Raw genomic sequence first — 14,927 nt, forward strand, 5'->3', positions numbered from 1 at the left:
CTATTGCAACTTAAAATTATTGTCTTACAAAAAAGATTTTGGATTGCATATATTCAGCAATTATTGTTTGTGGTGTAGAAATTTGCTTTTCAACAGCTCTAAAATCACTTAATTTTTGCATCTTTCTAAATTTTCTATTCAATTTTCAATGTTCAGTGTTGAAAAATAATATTAATTCACTGAAATCAGCGCAATTTCAACAGTATGAAATATGCACATTTTGGATTCCTTAGGCAGAGCCTGTACGAGAGGAATCCCATATAAAAATCGTATATTCTTTCATAACAAGTGCAAGCAGTAATAACTGCTCTCTGCCTTACAAATCTGCTTCCGAGGAAGCACTATTTTTTGCTGGGTAGATATAAAAAGATTAAACTTGGTGAGCTTTCTTCGTAAAATTTAGTTCTTTTACAAAACTTGTTTGTACTGGATTTAACTAATACAGTGTGAAAATTTGGTTCAGATCTGTCGATCTCTTCAAAAGTTATAAGAAATAATGTACATAGCATACACATTTACATGTAAAATATGTTTAAGCTTTGAGAGCTTAAAACTCAAAACACACTTTTTCGACTTAGAATGTTTTATAATAGCTCTTCTAGAATTTAATTTCTAGTTTTCATTATAAAATAAATTATAATTTTACAGAATTCCAAGTTTAATATTAATTTCCTTTTTTCACTGTGAAATAAGAAAAATATAAGATCTTTAATTTTTCAAAAATCGCCAGTTTGAAGGAAAAAATCGTCAAATCGTCACTTTGCAATTTTTGAAACGAAGAATCGTCAAAATGACGATAAATCGTCAGATCTGGCAGCTATGCACACTGCCCATATCTGTTCTACAGATAAACTTTAAAGCAATGGTGCCCAAAATCACTATTCCCTATCACGCGAGATAGGGCAAGAATATTCTGCTGACGTTGCGTTGACTCACCTACACTATAATCTTACTTGTGTATTTTCTTATTTGAGCATGTGCTAGTTGATTATCTCTCAACTTGCAAAACAAAATCAACTCAGTTGCTGATCAGCATTTGTCGAAGTAAGATCTGTACGCAACTTTTTTAAAATCCACACAGAAATACAACAACAAAATTTTGAGAAAGCCGAATTTATGTAGGTGAATGAGAGAGCACAGCTGATAGTTTTTTATATATGAACTTTAATGTACGCTGTCTGTCAAAATCCATAATATCAATTTGACAGTTAGAATATACTTTTTAGTAAGCAGTCATTTTATTAGTACAGTTTTATTTTGGGTTACATTTTGTTCTCTGCTGCTTTACCAATACAAATGAATGTGTAACAGTGTGTGTATGGGCAACACTGCTTTAAAGCAATGGTGCCCAAAATCACTATTCCCTATCACGCGAGATAGGGCAAGAATATTCTGCTGACGTTGCGTTGACTCACCTACACTATAATCTTACTTGTGTATTTTCTTATTTGAGCATGTGCTAGTTGATTATCTCTCAACTTGCAAAACAAAATCAACTCAGTTGCTGATCAGCATTTGTCGAAGTAAGATCTGTACGCAACTTTTTTAAAATCCACACAGAAATACAACAACAAAATTTTGAGAAAGCCGAATTTATGTAGGTGAATGAGAGAGCACAGCTGATAGTTTTTTATATATGAACTTTAATGTACGCTGTCTGTCAAAATCCATAATATCAATTTGACAGTTAGAATATACTTTTTAGTAAGCAGTCATTTTATTAGTACAGTTTTATTTTGGGTTACATTTTGTTCTCTGCTGCTTTACCAATACAAATGAATGTGTAACAGTGTGTGTATGGGCAACACTGCTTTAAAGCAATGGTGCCCAAAATCACTATTCCCTATCACGCGAGATAGGGCAAGAATATTCTGCTGACGTTGCGTTGACTCACCTACACTATAAGCTTACTTGTGGATTTTCTTATTTGAGCATGTGTTAGTTGATTATCTCTCAACTTGCAAAACAAAATCAACTCAGTTGCTGATCAGCATTTGTCGAAGTAAGATCTGTACGCAACTTTTTTAAAATCCACACAGAAATACAACAACAAAATTTTGAGAAAGCCAAATTTATGTAGGTGAATGAGAGAGCACAGCTGATAGTTTTTTATATATGAACTTTAATGTACGTTGTCTGTCAAAATCCATAATATCAATTTGACAGTTAGAATATACTTTTTAGTATGCAGTCATTTTATTAGTACAGTTTTATTTTGGGTTACATTTTGTTCTCTGCTGCTTTACCAATACAAATGAATGTGTAACAGTGTGTGTATGGGCAACACTGCTTTAAAGACATGTAACACCAAAGCAGAAGAGAAATCTGAAGAAGGTAAAAAAGCTTTTAAAGAATATTGCAAACATTATTATCGAAGTTTCACTCCAAAAATCTTTATGCAAAGCTCAACAAATAAACTACGCAGTGTACTTTTTTATAATCTCAATAACTATAAAACCTCAAGAGTCTAGACTCTAGACAGACGCACCCTAAAATAGTAAATTTTGCAAAACACTATTAAATTTTGATTTAAATTCATCATAATACTAATCTAAACAATAGTTCTTCTTTTGTTTAATAAAATAAATATTCAAAATTGAAATGATTTAACCAATTTTTTTTTTATTCAAAATTGCATAATTAAATATTATAAATATTGTTAAAAAAAATTGGCAAAATTTATAGCTTTTTATTTGCTTATTGAACACATAAAATAAGACAAACAGATGAAAGATTTGCATAAAGCTTTAAATTCACATTTGACTTGGACGCTGTTTGGTTTTTTTGCAATTGACCCAATTTGCGAATTTAGTGGGGTCTTTAAAGTGTTAAGTTTGTTACCAACTTTGGATGGATTTGTTTTTTTTTTTTCGCTATGATTTTTCTTATTTTGCTCTAATTTTTTGTGTCTTGGAAAAAATAAAGTTTTGTGCACAAAAACTGTATAAAAAAAGAAGAGATGAGATAGAAATCTTTTGCGAAACCAATTTTTTAAACCAAACAAATATTTTTACGAAATTTAAAAATGTTTTTCGTGTAAATTGTTTTTCTATTTTTTTTTTCCTATGTTATATTTACAGTTATTTTTTTTTTTTTTTTCGTTATTATAAAGTCCGCAATTGTTTGTTTTGATCGAGACCGATATTGCAGGAAACAACTCTTAGGGTTACAAATGTCATGTGGTAAATGTTGTGTAGAGACAGACTTTTTTCTTATTTGCTTGCTAAAGAATAAGTTTTAGTTATTTGCATAAAAAACATTAATTAAGCTAAATGTAACAAAAAATAGAGTATGTTGCATGTATTATTTATTATATTGATCAAAGTTGCACAACTTCAGCTAAATGACAAATATTATAACATTTAATTCAACATCATTTGGGCCAGTATTTTCCATTTTCATGTCATAAATGTTGCACTTTTTGTAGGCATGCAAATGTAGGTCTATATAAACCATGTTTAGTTATAATATTCAAATCTGTGTCTATGTAGGCACTTTTACAATAATCATACGCATGTCTTACGTAACATATTCGTTCAATGTTTAGCCTTTTTAAAAAAAAAAATTCAATGGTTCGTTGGCTGCATAACCCTGTCATGTTAGAGTTAACAACTTGTATTGGAAAATTGTTATGAATTATCAATTTAGTTCAACCAAAATATAAAAAAAATTATGCGTGTAATAAGTATTTATAAGCAGGGTTGGATATGTGAAATGTCTTATACTGATATGTATACAATAATGTTGTTAAATTTATCCTATTTTGACGTTGAAAAATATAATCATATGGTCAGATCCCTGTAGTTTTTATCTATCTAGGTTTGTAGATATTAAATACTAACAACTTTTCCATTCCTGTTTCTTTTGGTAGCAAATATTTTCATAATTCAAATTTGTTTTAAATAAATAAAAAATGTAATTGTAAATTTTGACCCTACCTTTTTTCATGAAATTATCTCTAACATTTTTCATTTACATATTTGTCAATATTTCATTTGATCAAGTTGTTCTTTGACATATTCACGGCAGTTACTTTAAGTATTTATTAGTCTGTGTTTTTAATCTATGTAGGAAGGTCATTCTAAACATGGTACAATCCTTGAAACAGTGTTATATTCGAATGTTGAATCTTTTATTCTCACCCTACTCTAGTCATTTGTTTAAACTATCGTCTGGTCTATAGTCCAGAATATATCTATAGTTCAGTCTATAATCTAGTCTATAGTCTAGTCTAGTCTATAGTCTAGTCTATAATCTAGTCTATAGTCTAGTCTATAGTCTAGTCTAGTCTATAGTCTAGTCTAATCTATAGTCTAGTCTAGTCTATAGTCTAGTCTATAGTCTATAGTCTAGTCTATAGTCTAGTCTAGTCTATATCTATAGTCTATAGTCTAGTCTATAGTCTAGTCTATAGTCTAGTCTATAGTCTAATCTATAGTCTAGTCTATAGTCTAATCTATAGTCTAGTCTATAGTCTAGTCTATAGTCTAGTCTAGTCTATAGTCTAGTCTAGTCTATAGTCTAGTCTAGTCTATAGTCTAGTCTATAGTCTAGTCTATAGTCTAGTCTATAGTCTAGTCTATAGTCTAGTCTATAGTCTAGTCTATAGTCTAGTCTATAGTCTAGTCTATAGTCTAGTCTATAGTCTAGTCTATAGTCTAGTCTATAGTCTAGTCTATAGTCTAGTCTATAGTCTAGTCTATAGTCTAGTCTATAGTCTAGTCTATAGTCTAGTCTATAGTCTAGTCTATAGTCTAGTCTATAGTCTAGTCTATAGTCTAGTCTATAGTCTAGTCTATAGTCTAGTCTATAGTCTAGTCTATAGTCTAGTCTATAGTCTAGTCTATAGTCTAGTCTATAGTCTAGTCTATAGTCTAGTCTATAGTCTAGTCTAGTCTAGTCTATAGTCTAGTCTATAGTCTAGTCTATAGTCTAGTCTAGTCTATAGTCTAGTCTATAGTCTAGTCTATAGTCTAGTCTATAGTCTAGTCTATAGTCTAGTCTATAGTCTAGTCTATAGTCTAGTCTATAGTCTAGTCTATAGTCTAGTCTATAGTCTAGTCTATAGTCTAGTCTATAGTCTAGTCTATAGTCTAGTCTATAGTCTAGTCTATAGTCTAGTCTATAGTCTAGTCTATAGTCTAGTCTATAGTCTAGTCTATAGTCTAGTCTATAGTCTAGTCTATAGTCTAGTCTATAGTCTAGTCTATAGTCTAGTCTATAGTCTAGTCTATAGTCTAGTCTATAGTCTAGTCTATAGTCTAGTCTATAGTCTAGTCTATAGTCTAGTCTATAGTCTAGTCTATAGTCTAGTCTATAGTCTAGTCTATAGTCTAGTCTATAGTCTAGTCTATAGTCTAGTCTATAGCCTAGTCTATAGTCTAGTCTATAGTCTAGTCTATAGTATAGTCTATAGTCTAGTCTATAGTATAGTCTATAGTATAGTCTAGTCTATAGTCTAGTCTATAGTCTAGTCTATAGTCTAGTCTATAGTATAGTCTAGTATATAGTCTAGTCTATAGTGTAGTCTATAGTGTAGTCTATAGTCTAGTCTATAGTCTAGTCTATAGTCTAGTCTATAGTCTAGTCTATAGTCTAGTCTATAGTCTAGTCTATAGTATAGTCTACAGTCTAGCCTATGTTCTAGTCTATGTTCTAGCCTATGTTCTAGTCTATGTTCCAGTCTATGTTCTGGTCTATAGTTTAGCCTATAGTCTAGTGAATAGTCTAGTCTACAGTCTAGTCTAGAGTCTAGTCTATAGTCTAGTCTATAGTCTAGTCTATAGTCTAGTTTATAGTCTAGTCTATAGTCTAGTCTATAGTCTAGTCTATAGTCTAGTCTATAGTCTAGTCTATAGTCTAGTCTATAGTCTAGTCTATAGTCTAGTCTATAGTCTAGTCTATAGTCTAGTCTATAGTATAGTCTATAGTCTAGTCTATAGTCTAGTCTATAGTATAGTCTATAGTCTAGTCTATAGTCTAGTCTACAGTCTAGCCTATGTTCTAGTCTATGTTCTAGTCTATGTTCTAGTCTATGTTCTGGTCTATAGTTTAGCCTATAGTCTAGTCAATAGTCTAGTCTACAGTCTAGACAATGTTTTAGTCTATTATAGTCTTTTCTATAGTCTATGCTATAGCCTAGTGTATAGTCTAGTCAATAGTCTAGCATATAGTATAGTATATAGTCTAGTCTATAATCTGGTCTATAGTCTAGTCTATAGTCTTGGCTATAATCTTGGCTATAGTGAAGTCTATAGTTTAGTCTATAGTCTAGTCTATAATCTAGTATATAGTCTAATATATAGTCTAGTTTATAATTTAGTGTAATCTACAATCGAGTCTATAGCCTACTCTGTAGCCTAGTCCATTGTATAGTCTATAGTCTAGCCTAGTCTACTTTTCTCTTGCTTTGCAGTAAAAACAAACTTCTATCCAATATTTTTCTTAAATAATTTAATACGATTGATGTGACCTCTTCACCTCTTGTAATGGAAATGACCAATGTGTAGGAAAAGATGTCTAATTGAAAACATCTTCAATTAAAATCTTCTTATATTTAAAATTACCACTTCCAACATAATTTGCTATGTCTTTATCTTGTTATACAAATCTTATCTTACTATTTCTTACAACATTATTAACATAAATATCTAATAAATTTAAAATTTAATTTATTCAAACACGTGCTAAACTGCCATCGAAAAACACAACACTTTAATCAACGGCCACCTACTAAAAACAGTCATTATAAATGTCTCAATGACTTCTATGAGTAAATAAGCGTTAAGAGTCAATTTTTCTAATCGAGTATCATTAAAAATGAATGTTTAGATTATAATTAATTAACAAACTTAGCAGTAATAACAAAAAATTACAGCGCCAGAAAAGAATAACAAATTTTAATAATTATGTTAGGGTATTAAAACAAAAAATAAAAAGATCTTAAAAAATATTTTTACAAAGGGCTGCCACATAATTTATACTAAACGCTACTCTAGACCATAGGTTTCCGATTTCTGATCTAGAACTAAATATAAAACTAAATCTGTTGGCTCACCCTAAAACTACGAATCTTATCGGTTTGTCATTAAAAATTTTGTTCCACAAAAGCAGTAACAAATGGGCGTTATTAAAAAAAATAAAATCAATTGCAACGAAAAACTGTTGAAAATATGTTTCACAAAATGTTTACTGCAAACAGTTGCAGTAAATTATTAAAACATAAAAAAAATGTTGTTAATGAACTTATAAATTAAAGCATTTAATATAATTTGACTATTTTTTTTAATATTCAGTGAATACTGCCTATAAATATTAAACTTTAATGTTTCTGGTTTCTTTTCAGATTCTTGGCTAAAACAAGTTGTTTAAAAGTGTTGCTGTCTAAAACAAACGAGATCCATAACACTTTTCACACACTTTAAACAGCAATAGCCTGTGGTTCAATAACCGTTTTTATGTGATTTCCATAAGATTAAACAAAATTTTACATATTCATTCACACTCATATATACTATTTATACATAACAGTATAAGCATATGATAAACGGCCAACATTATAAATAATATTTATAATGCAACAGCATTTGCCGGCAAAGAGCAGTAGTTGCCGCAGAGCAACATTTTCAAATCTACTACCGTGTCTAAAAATTAATCATAATAAACGTAAACATAAATGTAGTGGAAACAATATTATGTTTACATTGGCTTTCATAATCGTAGCTACACTCTTGAACTTGTGCAGCGCTGGTGTGCCACACAATAATCATCATCGTTTTCTAGAAGCGGCACAACGATCATCATCATCGTTACAATTGGCTAAACAATGGAAACTGTTTTCGTATAACTTCCTGTCGCATGCCCCCGTGAATGATATGAATTTCTTTAATCCATCAAATATCTTGGCAACTGGTCTTGTTATAACGGAGGATCGTTTCTTTATTGCCACACCAAAGTTATTCTCTGGTGTACCATCAACATTGAATTGGATTTCAAGATCAGACTATGAAGATTCACCGGTTTTACAGGTTGGTGTGGTTATTATTACTTTTGCTTTTTTTATTTATTGTTTATAGTAGGAGGGTTTATAAGTTGCATTGTAATACAAATATAAGGAAGTTGATTATTAAGATTCTTATAAACGACATTCCCCAGACTTTTATGCGTCTCAAACTTTTCTAAAATTTATAAACGCTTCACTTAGTCAAGTTCCTGTGTGATAACCGAATCCGTTTGAATTGTTGAACCAATCTATCTTTTATTGTATTTTCATCTTATCACTCTCGTGAGTGCTATATCGGAACCACAGATCTGCTTCAGTCTTAAAAGTTTCTAAATCTGTATCAATATCGTTCTGTAAGTTAAAAGCATCTGTTATCAACAAAAGTATAAAATTTTCGTTGTATAGTTGCTATAAACCCTCCTGCATTAGGGATTTCGGAAGTTATATTTTAATCTTAAATTTGTTAGATGTTACAGAATATAATCTAATTGGAGTCGTCCTTATTAACTGCTTCATCCATTTCATGAAATAAACTTTTTACCGGACCAGATTTTCATAAGGTCGCGCTATGACTAGCAGTTGCTGGTCCGAAAGAAGTTTACCAAGGAGTCTTTTATCGTCATACCGATAGACTCGTAGTCTTAGTTTCACATATATCTTCCTAAGCATCGAACTGGTTCTTAATGACCACTATCGTTCCTACGACAATTGGATCTCCTCTCCGGAACGACCCTATTCTCAATCGTCCAAAGATTGTCAACTCAGCAACAGCTGTATCAACTGGAAGTTTTTTCTCCAGGGAAGAACGTCCAGTCGCAGCCAATCTGTTACAACAACATAATGACCACAATATTTCTGCAATTTCTAACAGTTCAAAAAATTGTAAATTAGTCAGTTAAGATCTTTTTATACCCTTCACCTTCATGAGAATGGTCTACACTCTATATTTTCTTATAGATAGTGGATTCGATTATGCTATGTCCGCCTTATCGTATGTATGTCTCTTCGTCTATATCTTTGTTGAAATCAATTTTCTGAAGACCCCAGATATCTTCGGGATCCAGATAATTCTGTCACACATGCTTTCTATTCGAAATCAGCAATATTCATTCATAAATAACGGAGATATGAGCAAAAATTTGAGAGAACCTATGAAATTTTTGTGCATGCTTGATTATTGTGTTATGTTATTGTTAAAATCAGGGATGTAAAATCTGTGTATGAGATTAGGAAAAAAATATATTTTTAAAAAATACCAAAAATATTTTAATCAAACATTTCTTACACTTTTCTTCACCCACAGGCCTATCCCGACTGGTCTTTCGCCACTACCGGACGTACCGATTTCAATTGCAGTGATTTAGTTTTAATTTCCGTCTATCGTCTTCGTTTAGATTCCTGTAATCGTTTATGGGTTCTAGATGCTGGTATCTCACGTTCCCTCGAAGATTACGAAAAGACTTGTCCACCGAAAATATTAGTCTTCGATTTAAAAACCAATCAAGTGGTAAGGCGCATAGATTTTCCTCAAGGTGTGTTGAGAGGCGAATCTCTATTTACCAATTTGATTATAGATGAAACCACCGCTAAGGCGGGAACTTGTGATGATGTTTTTGTTTATATATCGGATACCGTAGAACCAGGTAAGTGTAATACTTATTATGTATCAGTGTAAGTTGTTTTGTATACGAATGCTTTGTGTAGTTTGTTTGTTTGTTTTATTAAATATATATTTGTTGCTCAAGATTCACACGCTATTAGATTGTCATTTGCGCAATATTTTATTATGTATCTTTTTACATTTTGTTATTGTTTATTGTAGTTTTAATTACTTGTGAGTATTTTTGCCGGCACTTTTTGGCAATCAAAACAATATTCTTTACCACACTTCACAAGAGACCAATTGCTTACTCAAGCAGCAACTTATTTGCGTGGTTTTATTGGATATTTTAGTACCCTATTATAAGAGAAGAGATATTTTAAGTTTTTTATTTAAAAACTCTCATAATTTTTATAAATTAATAGAATACATTATAAACTTCTTTATTCTTAGAGAACAGACATTTCAATAGTTTGACAATTCCCCTTATAATACAATCCAACATCGTCTTTATAATACTTAACAACATCTATATCATGTATTTTAAATTTTGCAAGACCATACCTGCTAAATGTGTAGCATGTTACCAAGTCGTTGTTATACATAATCATTTTTTAATTTAGTTTATTGATTATTTGTTTATTTTATTTATACACCAAGTAGTTGTTGCTTTTTTTAAGTCTTATTAATAGACCAATTTCCATTTAATTAAAATTCTTATTAAACCATTTGGCAACAAATGATTTGATATTGAAAGTTAAATTTATAGTTTAGTTTCTTGGTTAATGAACATTTAAATTATTCAATTATTTATTAGTTTTTAAAGTTAATAGCAAAATTAATAGGCTGTTTAATTAAATAAACAAATATTTATTATAATAAATAAATATTAACAAGTTTTTTTTTGTATTAAAAGTATTATTTTTGTAAAAATGAAACAGAAGGAAGATTTTGTGTAAAAAGAAAAATTTATCAAAAATTTTCTATAGAAATAAAATTTATCGAAATTGTTATTAAAAGACAAATTGATCGACATTTTATCGAAATTTGTTTAATAAAAAGAAAATTTATAATTATGTACTTAACAACATTTACTTTTTATTAGGTATTGTGGTCTATGACAGTATACGTGATACAACCTGGAGAGTTTCCCATCCGGCCATGTATCCAGATCCTGATTTTGCACAAGCTGAGATACTCAATGATCGTTTTGTATTAATGGATGGCATAGTGGGTATAACATTTGATGCCAAAAAGGGATTAATTTATTTCCAGCCTTTCGCCACTGACAGGTAAACACGAAACTGCAGAGAATCTATTTGAATTTTAAAACTAAAATATATTTTTCTTTAATTTTCACAGAATTTTTTCCGTTACCCGTGAAGTTTTAAGAGCTGGACCCATTGCCATTAACCAAGTTCTGCCCGTAAAGTTGGTGGGTAAGAAATCATCACAAGGTATTGGTATAGCAGTAACAGATGATGGCACATTAATCTTTGGTCCTTCGACTGAAACTGCTATAGCTACCTGGAATCCTAATACAAATGAACAACATATTTTGGCTCAAGATAAAGATCATTTACAATTCCTTTCCGACATTACTCTGTCACCACATGATCCTGGTTATGTTTATGCTATAGCTTCTAAATTCCATAGATTCTTTTTGAAAAATCTCAATGTGGAGGAAGTAAATAATCGTATTATTAGAATACCCTTACCAGGCTATGCACCCACCCTGCCCGCTATACAGCCTTCGCCATATGCTCTTAAACCTTATAGCATACAAAGTAATCTCAATACCTATTACCAGCTGACCAACTCCCTACAGCCGAAATTAACCAATGCAGCTACATATTTTAATAGACCGGCTGCCAGCAGTAGTCATCCTTACAGTTTTGAAAATGCTGGCATTATCAATTATTCCGTTAAGAATCCTTTTACCGCCCTCAATCAGGGAGAAACATTCCCTCCCCGTAAAGAACTGCGCAATCAGGATAAATATTCATTTCTGGAAAGTTTAGCAACAATACCTTCAGCAGGACGTGCGTTGCCACCAGATCCCTCTTCATTATTAAATCTACATCCTAATGGTGCCTCAGATTATTATTATTCCCGTCCGGCACGCAGTGCTAATAAAGAAACAGAAAATGTAAGTGATCCGCAAAAAAAGTAATAGAGGAAGAATAGTGTTTTTCTGTATGTTTCTTCATTTAGTTTCTGTTTCTGGAGTGTAAATTTATTTTTGGCATAGTGTGTGTAGTAACTAAAGTGCAATTTGGAGTGTAAATTTATTTTTGGCATAGAGTGTAGTAACTAAAGTGCAATTATATATACGTAAATACAAAACATATTTTTTGTTAAATTAAGTGAAAATATTTGCATATTTTAAGGCAGTTGTTATTGAGAAAAAAGTACGAAAATACAAAACGATATGTAAATATTTTATGTACGATGTAAGTGTGTGTAAATAAATTATTTAGAAATAAAAATATTTTTTAGAAAAAAAAATAAAATAAATATGTCTGGTCCCGTAATCGTCAGTTTTGCAGATCAAACAGTAAAGTGCATTGAAATATTAATACGAGAACGAGTTTTTGTAAAAACCTGCAACTAGACGAGTACGAGTGGAAGACATTTTGCGTGATTCATTGTGTGTTGGACCTTAATAACTAACTAACTAATTAACTAACTAACTAACTAACTAACTAACTAACTAACTAACTAACTAACTAACTAACTAACTAACTAACTAACTAACTAACTAACTAACTACTAACTAACTAACTAACTAACTAACTACTAACTAACTACTACTAACTAACTAACTAACTACTAACTAACTAACTACTAACTAACTAACTAACTAACTAACTAACTAACTAACTACTAACTAACTACTAACTAACTAACTAACTAACTAACTAACTAACTAACTAACTACTAACTAACTAACTAACTAACTAACTAACTAACTAACTAACTAACTAACTAACTAACTAACTACTACTAACTAACTAACTAACTAACTAACTAACTACTAACTAACTAACTACTAACTAACTAACTAACTAACTAACTAACTAACTACTACTAACTAACTAACTAACTAACTAACTAACTAACAACTAACTAACTAACTAACTAACTACTAACTAACTACTAACTAACAACTAACTAACTAACTAACTAACTAACTACTAACTAACTAACTAACTACTAACTAACTACTAACTAACTAACTAACTAACTAACTAACTACTAACTAACTACTAACTAACTAACTAACTACTAACTACTAACTAACTAACGAACTAACTAACTAACTAACTAACTAACTAACTAACTACCTAACTAACTAACTAACTAACTAACTAACTAACTAACTAACTAACTAACTAACTAACTAACTACTAACAACTAACTAACTAACTAACTACTAACTAACTAACTAACTAACTAACTAACTAACTAACTACTAACTAACTAACTAACTAACTAACTAACTAACTAACTAACTAACTAACTAACTAACTAACTAACTAACTAACTAACTAACTAACTAACTAACTACTAACTACTACTAACTAACTAACTAACTAACTAACTAACTAACTACTAACTAACTAACTAACTAACTAACTAACTACTAACTAACTACTAACTAACTAACTACTAACTAACTAACTAACTAACTAACTAACTACTAACTAACTAACTAACTAACTAACTAACTAACTAACTAACTAACTAATACTACTAACTAACTACTAACTACTAACTAACTAACTAACTAACTAACTAACTAACTACACTAACTAACTAACTAACTAACTAACTAACTAACTAACTAACTAACTACTAACTAACCACTAACTAACTAACTAACTAACTAACTAACTAACTAACAACTAACTAACTAACTAACTAACTAACTAACTAACTACTACTAACTAACTAACTAACTAACTAACTAACTACTAACTAACTAACTAACTAACTAACTACTAACTAACTAACTACTAACTAACTAACACTAACTAACTAACTAACTACTAACTAACTACTAACTAACTAACTAACTAACTAACTACTAACTAACTAACTAACTAACTAACTAACTAAACGAACTAACTAACTAACGACTAACTAACTAACTAACTAACTAACTAACTAACTAACTACCGAACTAACTAACTAACTAACTAAACTAACTAACTAACTAACTAACTAACTAACTAACTACTAACTAACTAACTAACTAACGACTACTACTAACGACTAACTAACTACTAACTAACTAACTAACTACTACTAACTAACTACTAACTAACAACTAACTAACTAACTAACTAACTAACTAACTAACTAACTAACTACTAACAACCTAACTTACTAACTAACTAACTAATTAACTAATAACAAAAAAGCTTGATTGTTTTTCTGCTGAAACAAATCAAATTTTAAAATTTCCATCAAATACCAGGTGAACAGAATTCAGCAGCAGGTTACATTTTTTATTTTAAACAATAACATCGAAGTATGTGCATAACTTAAGGCTCTAGTAATATTTCAAATAGTTACGCATCTGAAATATCATTCTACAACCAAGAATAGCACAACTTAGGGAGGTCGCATAAAGTGAAATAGAAAAATTAATAAGTAGAGCCCTAATTTACGCTAAGTTTTTCTGAACAAAAAATAATTATCTACAAAAAACGTGCCTGCTTAAATTACTGAACGCCTGTTATTACAAAAAGCAAATTCAATTTACACATTTTGGATGAAAGTAGTGTGACTGACATCAACCAGAATATTTGTTTCCAGGGAAGAAACATGCATTTAATTAATAGAATTTTATGATGAAAGTAAAACATTTGCATATGTTTCAAAATGAAATTATGTACATGTTTTAATAGGATTTTAATATGGATTTTAATTAAAATTAAATATTTAAATTAGTAAATATTTATGTATATAGGCAAATAAAATAAATTGTATTAAATATATTTTCAAATTTAATAAGATGAGTAGCAGAAATTTTCTAAACATAATTAAACAATTTTGTTTATTTATACTGAAAACAATTTTGTTGTAGAAGATTTTTAACGACATATTAGTTGCTAGAGTAGTAAATGTCGATTACATTGTTTGTAAATGTAAATAATATTAAACTTAAATAATCAAATCTAATGTTTATTTACCCCTTTGAATTCAAAATATTTTTTATTTAATTAGAAATGTTAAGTTGTATTCATTTTAATTTGATGGATAAGTTTTGTGACATTTTTGAAATATTAAATTGCAACGACAACAGTATTTTAAATT

The 14,927-nt window shown here is 30.0% G+C and overlaps 1 protein-coding gene across 2 annotated transcripts in view; it reads left to right on the forward strand.

The window, feature by feature from the left end:
• Positions 1–12,099, forward strand: part of LOC119610788 (major royal jelly protein 1) — a 72,994-nt gene extending 60,895 nt beyond the window's left edge. For both annotated transcript variants that reach the window (XM_037966136.1, XM_037966135.1), the window contains exons 2-5: positions 7,346–8,027; positions 9,306–9,645; positions 10,708–10,894; positions 10,965–12,099. In XM_037966136.1, the coding sequence (XP_037822064.1) occupies positions 7,575–8,027; positions 9,306–9,645; positions 10,708–10,894; positions 10,965–11,775 (1,791 nt within the window). In that variant the 5' untranslated portion in view covers positions 7,346–7,574 and the 3' untranslated portion in view covers positions 11,776–12,099. The remainder of the gene's footprint in view (positions 1–7,345; positions 8,028–9,305; positions 9,646–10,707; positions 10,895–10,964) is intronic.
• Positions 12,100–14,927: the final 2,828 nt, after the last annotated feature.

Source organism: Lucilia sericata, unplaced genomic scaffold (genome assembly GCF_015586225.1).
Source record: "Lucilia sericata isolate MDLA Ls3-8-SP2 unplaced genomic scaffold, ASM1558622v1 Contig001278F_arrow, whole genome shotgun sequence".
NCBI classification, from domain to species: Eukaryota; Metazoa; Arthropoda; class Insecta; order Diptera; family Calliphoridae; genus Lucilia; species Lucilia sericata.